This window comes from Castor canadensis, chromosome 12 (genome assembly GCF_047511655.1).
Source record: "Castor canadensis chromosome 12, mCasCan1.hap1v2, whole genome shotgun sequence".
NCBI classification, from domain to species: Eukaryota; Metazoa; Chordata; class Mammalia; order Rodentia; family Castoridae; genus Castor; species Castor canadensis.
Genome location: NC_133397.1, coordinates 129,110,465 through 129,122,131, shown reverse-complemented (window position 1 = coordinate 129,122,131; position 11,667 = coordinate 129,110,465). Strand labels below are relative to the sequence as shown.

Below are 11,667 nucleotides of genomic sequence, written 5' to 3'. Positions count from 1 at the left end.
TCCCCCACCACCCTACACCAATCGGCGTCTCAGCAGCGGTTGTGGGAAATGTAGTCCTGGACGAACCCTGTGCGCCGCGCTGCCGCGCCTCCCGCCACGATCCCAGCAGGCCTTGCGCCGGCGTCAGGCGTGCGGAGCGTGTGAGGGGCGGAGCTGCGGCCGAGGAGGCGTGGCTCAACGGCTCCCGCGGCAGTTCGAACGCCGCGTCTCTGGGGTTCGCGGGTTGTCGGCCTCGCGAATCTGAGGATTCCACGCCGCGGCTTCCGAGCGCAGACGAGTCGCGCCGTGCGGTGAGCGAACGCCCGTTGGCGAGCGGAAACCCGCTCTTCCCCGGGGACCAGGGACCCCTCGCTCTTGCTGAGGGAGTTGTGGTTGAGAAAAGCGAAGAGGGGGAGGTTAAGGATGAACTCTGTCAGGCTGAGCGTTCTTGAGACAGGAGAACTCTTTCTCGACTGCTGCCAGCCTGTCGCATACAGGGGATGTAACGAAGGCTTGTGATTGGTGTGAGGGATGCGCGTGTCCACCCACGCGGGATGCAGAGGACGTCAGGCCTGTGTGGGGCGCCGCGACTTTCCAAATGGGACTTGCGGCGCTGGGGTCTGAACCCCTGGCCCGCGGTGACAAGGCCGGTCCCCCAGTCCCGTGCCACGCCCCCAGCCTCCTTTCGTTTTAGTTGTTTTTCCATGGGGTCTGGTGTTTCTGCCCTAGCTGGCCTGGGGCTGTGATCTGTGCCCCCAATAGGTGACTTGCCATACTTGTGAAAACGAAGTACCTCTAACTTTCTGCCCAGTCTGCCCTGCACGGTAATCCTCCCACCTATGCTTCCCGCGTAACTGGGAACTCAAAGGAGTGCACCGCCAGGCCTGGCTAATTGATTCAGATGAGGTCTTACTAACTTTCCTCTGTCTTCAGAGCAGCTAGAATCGCAGGCGTGCACTACCATGCTCAGCCCACGGAGATAGGCTTCTTGTAATAATGTGAATCAAAGTAAGGAGCAATCTTTGGTTTGTTTTTTTTGTAGACAGGGTCTTCTCCATAGTTAGCCCAGGCTGGCCTTGAACTGGTATATAACACAAGCTGGATCCGAACTCACAGTTGTGCCTCCGTTTGGATTACAGGACCTTGCCACCACACTGACAGGAGCAATCTTTATTTGACAGTACCCAGTCCTAAAGAAAGATGAAAATATTTTTGAATACCGAATATGTTCGTTGCTACCTCACAAGAGTTAGAAAATTCTTACGTGAAAATACACAGAAGTTGAACATAAAGCCTGATGTAGATGAAATATACAATACCAAATGGCATTTGTTAATTCATCCAAGTTTCCTCTACCTTTTTCTCCTTCACCTTCCTACAAGGAACTAGATGTTGAGTAAATAAAGCAGGATGAGGACCTGATCCATCCTTTTATCTGGGGAAGTCTTTCCATTTAAGCAGAAGCAAATTTGTGGGAAGGAAGGGGAAGAGGATAGAAGCCGTTTGTTTAATGAAACTCCAAAGCATCTCATTTAATTTACTGCCACAGTTGCTTCCAGTAAGATGTGGGTTTTTAACCTACCCTCCATCTGAGAAATTTTGAGTGGGGAATAAATGTAGCATACTATTTTTGCTGCATGAATGGAAGGAAAGACAGCTTAGTATTCATTTATTCATTCAAAATAGTGAGCTTTTCTAAGTACATTATAGCCCAGATATAATGCATGGAATTGCTAACCTTCTGGAGCTTGGACTGAGGTCAGAACTTTTGGAAGAGTGATGGAGGAGGAGCTGCAGTGAGAATGATGCCTGAGGGTGCAGCTGTAGTCTTGCTTTGCTGACATAGGTCCTTGTTCTGTATTTCTTTAAAGAATTAAAGATAGGCATGAAAGTGAAAGTGAGCAAGAGTTCTGAGAAGTGAAAGTAAAGGCTTCTGGGTGGAGAAGCAGAGGTGGGACCCAGAAACCAGTAGTCTGCTGAGGCCATTAGGGTTTTTCCTTTTTATAGACTTGATGATGCCTCCTGTTCCACCCCTCTCTCCCCATTGGGCCCTGCGTTGGTCTCTCAAGGTGTTGCCCAACTGCCACTCACTGGTCAGTTCGGTCATGAGCTTGGGGAGTTGCTCAGCTGTTTCTGCAAGGCTTTCTAGGCAGGAGATAACTTGTTGCACTTCCTCCATCACCATCTTTAGGATGGTTTCAGCAGTCCATTTCAAGTTCTCCCCTCTCCAAGCCTGCCCTAACTGCTCTTAGGGAGTCTGGGCCATGATCTCATGCCAAACTACTTCCTGCTGCAATGGGGTGATGTGTAGGGGCCCTGCAGCATTAGTGTTGGCCATGGGGAGGACCATCCAGAGGGTTATCGTAGTGGGTTGCCTTAGTTTTCATCAGCACCTGTAATTTAAATTTTTTTAGGCTCGAGAAGACAAATTTAACCACAAGATTTAAAAGACAGGGTCTGAAAAGTACTAAGGATTATGGCAAGTATGGGGCCCAGAAGGGGTAGGAGTCATGTTTTGGAGGGGAGCCAGAATTTTGTTTGTGTCCATACCTGTGAGGATTACCTGAGTTTTAAGAGATTGTTCCCAGAGCCACTTAGCCTGCTGGAGGGTGTAAGAATGTCTAAGGCTGGAAGGTGGTCCATGACCATCTCAGCGAGAGAGAATAGGGTACTCCAATAAGAGGGATTATAGCGTAAGAAAAGTTCTTTGATTTTGGCCTTAAGTGTGGAAATAGGGGACCATTTGTAAAATTCAGCTGAACACATTAGGCAAATGAGATGTCATAGGTCTCTGGAAATAGATCCAGCAATCCTGCAATGGGAACGTGGGAAAGACAAAAGCTCAGGAAAAGTTTAAAAAGACATTCCTGTTTTAAGGCTGTCTTTACAGGTCTTTACCTCCCTTTAACAGAGCTATTAGTGCAGCCAGAAGTTTAAGCCCCAGAGCAGAGTGACAAGCAGATAAAAGAAACATGTCATTGCTGTCTTTTGACACCCAGTCCAATCTGAAGGAGCAGTGTCGATCAACCATACCCCCAGGACAATTTAATAAACAGACTTAGCAAAAAGTGTTGTAACCTAAAATTTGTAGGGCTCATGGGGGTGACTTATCTGAGGTTTTGAACAGTAGTCTTAGTCCATCCAAAGGTTTTCTCGAGAAGGAAGCAGGTTTTGACTTTGAGTCAGGAGGTAAGGATGGAGCAGACTCTGGGTTTGCTGCCTAAGCTTCCCAGAGGACTGGGGATGCCAGGCACAGTGGAGATGGTAATCTATGTCTAAAGCCCTCAAAAGTCCCTGGGTCACCTCTGCCTTGAAGGCTGGCACATTGTCACATTGGAGGCTTTTGGAAAGACGGGAGCAGGGAATTATTTCTATGGCTAGTACATGAACTACTTCTCCAGCACATTTGGTATTGCAAGGGAAAGCCTTTTAGATGTAAAAAAGTTTAAAATTAGGCATAAATGTCAATTGAAGTGTGCATAGATTTAATAGCTCAAGAACAGGTAGACCATTGTATACATTTATATAATTTATAAGTACTCTTAACACCATTTAGCCAGATTATGATCCTCCCTAGGTGGTAACAAGATAGTACAGGCCACACACATTTGCAGGAATAGATGACATGTTTTCCATCTGGAAGAAATGAAGAGTCATCTGTCTGTCATCCAGCCAGGGTGTCCCCTCCTGGAGTGATCTCTGGCCAAGATTCCTGGTGGGACCTCCAGCCAGTACGCCTATGCCTAGTCAAAGCTTTGAGCCTCTCTGGGACTGGGCTTCTCCTCTTTAGACCACTGCCTGGGAGAAGAGCTTATTCCAAATAGTTTTCCTCCCTTCCTAAGACAATTCCTTATTGTTAGGCTACTCCCCAATCTTTTGTGCTATCCAGAATGGCATAGGCCATTACATGAATAAATAAATAAATAAAAACAGGACCATTCCTTGGGATAGTTCAAGAGCCCACTAGACCTAACAGGGCTCCAAGGCACATACAAGTGCTTTCACCTAAAGACAGGACCCGGATTTGGACACCATTCCAGATATCAGGGGTCGACCCAAGATGAGTATCTGATCTTTGGATATCAGAAAGACTGTGCCAACTGTCTGCAAATCTCTAGGCCATCCCTTGGTCACCTGATACTGATTGGGGAATTGGGCCTTGATGCCGAGTTATCACCCCTAGGACCAGTCTTCCTTCTCATAGACTAATAGGGAGACCTAAGGCAGGGGCCCTAGTTAGAGCTTTTTTACTTGGTTTGGTGAAAAGCATCAATGGCATTGCCATCCCACTCAGTGAGAGATTGGGAGTGCCTCTGGGCTTAAGGTGGACTCAATATAGACGCCGGACCAGACTCACATATCTTGAAATCCAAATTCTGCAATAGTCTGTCATTCCCAAGGAAGCCCTCAACTGTTAAGGTTTTGGGCAAGGGGAAAGTCAAACCTGGACATATCCTGTCCTCCCCCAGAGCATCTGTTCCTCCTTCCAAGACAAGCCCCAAGAAAAGGCGTAACTGAGCCTTTTTCTTAGATACCTTAAAACCTCTGTTGTCTAAAAAGTTTTAAAGGGACTCAGTAGTCCATGAAATGACAGGTTCACTTGGTCCACAAAGAGGGAAGTTATCCACATATAGCAGCAGGGTGGTTTGTGGCTATTTCCACTCAGCCAGATCTTGAGTAAAGGCCAATGCAAAGAGGGGAGGGGGAGGCTGTCCCTAAATTCTTGAGGGAGGACAGTCCATATGACCTGTCCAGCAGTTTGAGTGGGATTCTTCAAGTCAAAGATGAGTTGGCATTTGGGATATAAAGGAATACAAAAGAAGCCATCTTTTAGATCTAGGACTGAATAACAGTAATATCAGAAGGTATCTGGGACAGGAGAGTGTAGGTGGAGAGGAACTATTGCCTCATTAACCAGGCAGAGATTTTTTTTTTCTCTTATTATTCATATGTGCATACAAGGCTTGGTTCATTTCTCCCCCCTTCCCCCACCCCCTCCCTTACCACCCACTCCGCCCCCTCCCTCTCCCCCCCCCAATACCCAGCAGAAACTATTTTTCCCTTATTTCTAATTTTGTTGTAGAGAGAGTATAAGCAATAATAGGAAGGAACAAGGGTTTTTGCTGGTTGAGATAAGGATAGCTATACAGGGAGTTGACTCACATTGATTTCCTGTGTGTGGGTGTTACCTTCTAGGTTAAATCTTTTTGATCTAACCTTTTCTCTAGTTCCTGGTCCCCTTTTCCTGTTGGCCTCAGTTGCTTTTAAGGTATCTGCTTTAGTTTCTCTGCGTTAAGGGAAACAAATGCTAGGTAGTTTTTTAGGTGTCTTACTTATCCTCACCCCTCCCTTGTGTGCTCTCGCTTTTATGTGCTCATAGTCCAATCCCATTGTTGTGTTTGCCCTTGATCTAATGTCCACATATGAGGGAGAACATACGATTTTTGGTCTTTTGGGCCAGGCTAACCTCACTCAGATTGATCTCCAATGCCATCCATTTACCAGCGAATGATAACATTTCGTTCTTCTTCATGGCTGCATAAAATTCCATTCTGTATAGATACCACATTTTGTTAATCCATTCATCAGTGGTGGGGCATCTTGGCTGTTTCCATAACTTGGCTATTGTGAATAGTGCCGCAATAAACATAGGTGTGCAGGTGCCTCTGGAGTCACCTGTGTCACAGTCTTTTGGGTATATCCCCAAGAGTGGTATTGCTGGATCTAATGGTAGATCAATGTCTAGCTTTTTAAGTAGCCTCCAAATTTTTTTCCAGAGTGGTTGTACTAGTCTACATTCCCACCAACAGTGTAAGAGGGTTCCTTTTTCCCCCGCATCCTCGCCAACACCTGTTGTTGGTGGTGTTGCTGATGATGGCTATTCTAACAGGGGTGAGGTGGAACCAGGCAGAGATCTTGAATCAGCCTCTATTTGTCAGGTCTCCTTCTGATTCCTAAAATAGGGGTATTATTAGGGCTGGAACATTTAATTAAAAGTCCCGTTCTTTTAGTCTTTTGATACTATGGATTAGTTCCTTCTTGGCTTCTGGCCTAAAAGAATACTGTTTTTGGTGAGTAAATTAAGAGGGACCCTTAAAGTGGACCCAGGCCAGGGCTGTTGTTAGTGCTCTCTCCACTGTGTGCCCATCTGTCCACACCATGGGATCCACCTGGGTCTCTATCCAAGTTAGGCAAAAATACTCCCCTGGGGATAGAAGAATCTGGACTTTCAATCTGGGCAAGAAGTCTTGTTCCAACAGAGGAGTAGGGGTTTCTGTAGCAATTAAAAGGAGTGACAGAAGTGGAAATCCTCTCGGGAGCAGGCAAGTGATTGGGTAAAATAATGCTCCAAGGGCTGGCCCAATATGCCCTAAACAATAACCTCATTTGAGGATCTGGGTCCAGGAGAAAAAGGAATAACTGAAAAGTATGCTCAAGGAGGAAGCTGACTTTGTGCCTTTCAATGGTTAAGTACAATCTGGGGCTCCTTAGTCTGTACTGTGGTCACAGGAGTCTGGATGGGAAGTCCTGAGACCTATCATTGCTTGGAGGGCTGTGTATTCGACTCTGTCAAGAGCCAAGGGCAGCCTGTCTTCCAATGGTTACTCTTACAAGTGGGGCAGGGAACCAGCGGTTGATTATTCCACTGGGAGCACTCCGTCCAGAAATTGCCTTCCTATCCACAGTGGAAGCAGGTCCATGGGCCTGGACCTGATCCAGAGGAAGCTATCCAGAGCATAGTGATCAAAGCCTCTTTCCGCTTATCTTTCTTTTTCCAGATCCCTATTATAGAATACAGACATAGCTGTCTATGTCTAGTCTAGTTCCTGCCTCCCTCAGCTGCCAGTTTTTGAAGCTATCTGTGAATGTCTGGGGCTGATTGTGTAAGGAATTTTTCCTTTAGGACAGTGTCCTGTGAGCCTGGTGTCACATTTACTATGTTTTGTAGGGCATCCTTGGGGGCGGGGGGTTTTATTGAGTCCTTCAGATTAGGAGAGATGTTAGTAGCTCTCTGGATGGGGGAATTCCCTTTCTAGGGGGTGGTCCCTTGAGGGGGTGGTCTTTGCAAGTGGGGGAGGATCTAGGGGTGCCCTCTGGATCTTGTTGTTCAGGCAGATTGGGATGTTCAGAGGAAGGTCCCCTACAGAAAACAGCCAAGGTCTGGCAGTCCAGCCCACATGCCTCTAGCCATTGTGAGTAGTCCCTCTGGTAAAAGAAAAGCTGAACATACGGAGCCTCCACCCACTTTCCCTCCTTTGTACAAAATAAGTAGCTCTAAGATGGTATAGTAACTAATGCTTCCCCCTTCGGGCCATTTCTCCTGATCCCCCAGAGGGTGTTAGGGCCTGGCCTGAGTGCAATAGAAGAGGAGTATCTTCTTTCACAGACTTTCTGGGTCAAGATTCCTCCAGTGTTTCAACAGACAGGCAAGAGGGGATCCCTCAGGCATTTGGGAAGCTTGAACTTCCATCTAAAAGGAGGGATAAGAAATTGATCAATATGGGGATTCCTTTTTTCCCAGCATCCCCGGGTAGGGGAAACCACCCACTCAGGAGAAGGCTCCCATTCTCCTTTCACTTTCTCTGCTGCACACCTATGGCTAAGGTCTGGGAGAAACACAGTGTCTGTACCAGTGTGACCTGGACAATTCCTTTGCCTGGTTGACTTATGACCCAGATATCTGCCTCTCTTGTAAGAATGGAAGGCCTCTAATTCAAATATGATCCTATTTATAAAGGGCTGCAGGACAGCCAAAAGAGCTTGTGTGTCTAGAGGAAGGATCCTCAAGGGGCCTGTCAGTGAAGTTTCCCCTCCCAGATAGTCTTGAAAAATGGGGGTCATTCCAAGGGGACACCATGTGAGACAACTATAATGGTGGCTATTTCAACTGGGCAATCAGGCTTAGACCCCTTCCTTCTGTGAGGGCAGACCAGGGACATGCTCAGCTAAGTGCAGGACTGAGAATATTCCTATGCATTGGGCCCAATCAAAAAGGGGACTGCAAAAAAGGACAGGGAAGTTCCTGAGGGGCACAGTCTAGTGACTAGGCCTCGGACAACAATGTAGGGACTTTTCCCAGGCCTGACTGAAGGAGGAAGCCCATTGTTGTCTAGGACAGACAGGGTGACCATTCATTCTGACCCATGGAAGGAGAGAGGAAAAGAGAACAGAAGTGAAAGAGAGGAAAGCAGAAGCAAAAGCCCTCGTGGCATATGGCAGTCTGGTATAAACCCCCAGCCAGCCCCTGATTTCTTGGGTTAACTGTCAGCTGTAGAGAGCTTGGGGTATCCCTCCCAGGTTTCCAAAGGGAACTCCTCCTTCTGGAGAGACAACCAGAGAAGTGAGTCAGCCAGGGAGTCCAACCTTGTGGGAGAAGAGTCCACAGGAATGCCAGACAATCACGGTCCCTTCCCAGGTACTCTTCCCCACTTCAGCATGCCTGATACCAACCTTTGATGTTGGAGCAAGGTCCCTCAACTCAGGCCCCCTGTTGGGCACCAAGAATGATGCACAAGGGTGCAGCTGTTGTAGTCTTGCATGGGTGAGGTAGGCCCTTGTTCTCTATTTCTTTAAAGAATTAAAGATAGGAATGAAAGTGAAAGTGAGATTGAGAAGTGAAAGTAAAGGCCTGTGGGTGGAGAAGCAGAGAAACAGGATGGAAGTCAGTAGTCCACTGAGACATCATGGTTTTCCTTTCTATAGACCCGATAATGCCCTTGTCCTGTCCCACCTCTCTCTCCCCGTTGGGCCCTGCGTTGGTCTCTCAAGGTGTTGCCCAACTGCCACCCACTGGTCAGTTCCGTCATGAGCTTGGGGAGTTGCTCAGGTCTTTGTGCAAGGCTTTCTGGGCAGAAGATGACTTGTTGCACTTCCTCCATTGCCATCTTTAGGATGGTTTCAGCAGTACCTTCGTTCAGAAAAGGTAGATGGGACCTGCAAGAGAACTGAGAGTCTGAGGTGGTGCAGGAGCACTACTGGAAGAGGAGGAGGAGAGATTGTGAAGCTGTCGTTTTTGTTGTTGGTTTTTTTTTTTTTTTTTTAATAATAATGGCAGTAAGAAAATGCTGGCCTTTGTCATGATTTTTTTTTTTTTGGTGGTGTTGGGGTTTGAACTCAGGGCCTCACACTTACTAGGCCAGGTGCTCTACCACTTGAGCAACTCTGCCAGACCTCGTCATGATTTTTTATGTGAAAGAAATTCAATGAGAATTTCACAACCAGCTCATGAATTGAAGAAACAAAAGCCCTTCTTCACTTCTGTTAACTGCCAAATATCATTTTGATCTGTGGCTTTAACAACCATTGTGAATGGGAGAAGATAATTTTTTATCTGGTAATAAATTGCCACCTTAGAAAATATTAAGGATTGTAGTGATAAAATTATCAGATCTCCAGTGCTCATAGAATTATGAAAATCCAAACACTGTATATTGAAATGGACACATAGTGGTAATCAGAAAGTAGTTTAACAATTAAAGGGGCATTGGACCCTGATGATCTGGATTCATCTTGGTTTGATTGTTTACAGTTGCATGGGCTTGAGCAAATTAATTTGTTTTATAGTAGTTTCTTTGTATTTAGCAAGGAATAAAAATACTTTTAGGAAGAATATAGGTACTTAGGAAAAGGGGGACTGTAATGGCAGGACCCTAAAATGAAAAATTAATCCATTGAAATTGCATTGAACTTTCCATATGACTTTACACCACAGAGGAATTCATTGTTCTTGTTATTGCTCTGTTTTAAACTGCCATAAAGATTTCAAGGCATTTCAAAAGTTAAATTCTATTACTTTGAGAATATTTTGACTGACCATGGCATCTTTCAGGGAAGATACAAGAAGTTCCTTTTTTTTTTTTTTTTTTTAAGAAATGGAATCTAGTATATCAGACTACTACAGTAAAGACAATGAAGAAGAAAGCTTGCTTGCAAATGTTGCTTCACTGAGACACGAGCTAAAGTTAACAGAATGGAATTTGCAGAGTTTAGGGGAAGAGCTATCCAGGTAAGCAAAACAAAATCCTACGTAGAATTCAGAGAACTGCTTTAACTTACGAATGCACATTCATAAACGGAAGTTATGAGTGGTTGCGTTTCATGATTGCATGTCTTTAATATGCCTCTGGAATAAGATCTAATTTTGTACACCTTTTAATGTAACTCTCAGTTTAGGAAGGAATAACGAATATCAGAACATTTACATATTAAGAAAGCAGGTTTAGGATTGGGGGTGTGGCTCAGTGTTAGAGCATCCGCTTATTAAATGCGAGGCCCTGAGTTCATTCCTCAGTACTGCCAAAAGAAAAAAGCACCTTTAACGTATTAGGAATCAGAATATAAAATACATGCTTGGGACTTCATTAATTTTTCATTGTTATAACTGTGTGGTGGTGGTTTTTTTTTTTTTTTTTTGGTGGGACTGGGGTTTGAACTCAGGGCTTCATGCTTGCAAAGCAAGTGCTCTACCAGTTGAACTATACCTCCAGCCTATAACAGTTTTTTGAATTGTAAGTAATCCTAGCTTTGAGGCTCAGCAAGCACATAGATAGCCAAGTTTAGAACTAATCATTGTTTATTTAAAATTGAGTGGGGCCTGGGTACCGGTGCTTACACCTGTAATCCTAGCTACTTGGGAAGCTGAGATTGGGAGGATCACGGTTTGAGGCCAGTCTGGGTGAATAGTTTGTGAGGCCCCCATCTCCAAACTAACCAGCACAAAATGGTCTGGAGGTGTGGATCAAGTGGTAGACCACCTGCTATGTGAGTGTGAACCCTGAGTGTAAACCCCCATTTCACCAAATTTTAGTGGAAACATTGCCTTATGATAACTGTGTATCTTAAGTGTCAGCATCCCACTTCCAGTTATTTTCTGTTTTCTTAAATATATAGAAATTTGTAGTAAATACTTAAAACGATGTAAGAACTAAAGTATTTTTTTTTTCTTTTTTCTTTTTTCTCTAGTGTTAGTCCAAGTGAAAATTCTGATTTTACCTCTAATCCCTCAAGGTCTGAAAGGCTCATTTTGGAGGATCTTTCTCAGCCTAGCCACTCGGGACTTGTGAATTACTTTCCTTATAAGAATGTTTGTAAGACATCTGGTAGTACCACTGATTTTCAAAAAAAGTCAAGAGATAAGGTTATTATTTTCAGACCTGCTACTTCAAATCATTTTTCTTTAAATGTCTTCTTCATATTTTCCATGGTCTTCTACTGTAGTTTAAGAATTTAAATATAATTGTTCTTTTTATGTTCTACAAGAACATCTTCATCTTAGCGTATTAGCCTATTTTTAAACACATGTTTATTTATTGTCTTTTTGCAGGTAAATGTCTTCTTTTCTCAAATGAATCCTCTTTGATTTTAGCACTTGCCCTGTAAATAATAGATAATTATTTATCAAGTGATATATGTCCACCATTTAGCCTGGATCAAGCACTGTGTGTGATAGCATTGAACTGTTCTGCTTTCATTACCCATAAGGCTGTCAGTGGTATCTGCAGTTTCCCCTCTTTCCATTCTACCATTACCTTTCCCCATACTTACCTCTCGTCTCAAACCTTAACCTCCCTTCCATCCTTCTTTTCCTATTCTTAGTCCCAACACACGTCTCCAACACACATGCACAGATGGTTGCATTTGCACATCATACTTTTTTAAAATGAAAATTTGCCTTTCTGCTTCAGAAAG

At 44.8% G+C, this 11,667-nt stretch overlaps 1 protein-coding gene across 10 annotated transcripts in view; it reads left to right on the top strand.

Annotated features, from left to right (window-relative positions):
* The first annotated feature begins 153 nt into the window (after positions 1–153).
* The window catches only part of Ccdc18 (coiled-coil domain containing 18), an 88,735-nt gene continuing 77,221 nt past the window's right edge, over positions 154–11,667 (top strand). For all 10 annotated transcript variants that reach the window (XM_074050970.1, XM_074050967.1, XM_074050966.1 and 7 more), the window contains exons 1-3: positions 154–290; positions 9,850–9,985; positions 10,942–11,116. In XM_074050970.1, coding sequence (XP_073907071.1) covers positions 9,852–9,985; positions 10,942–11,116 — 309 coding nt within the window. In that variant the 5' untranslated portion in view covers positions 154–290; positions 9,850–9,851. The remainder of the gene's footprint in view (positions 291–9,849; positions 9,986–10,941; positions 11,117–11,667) is intronic.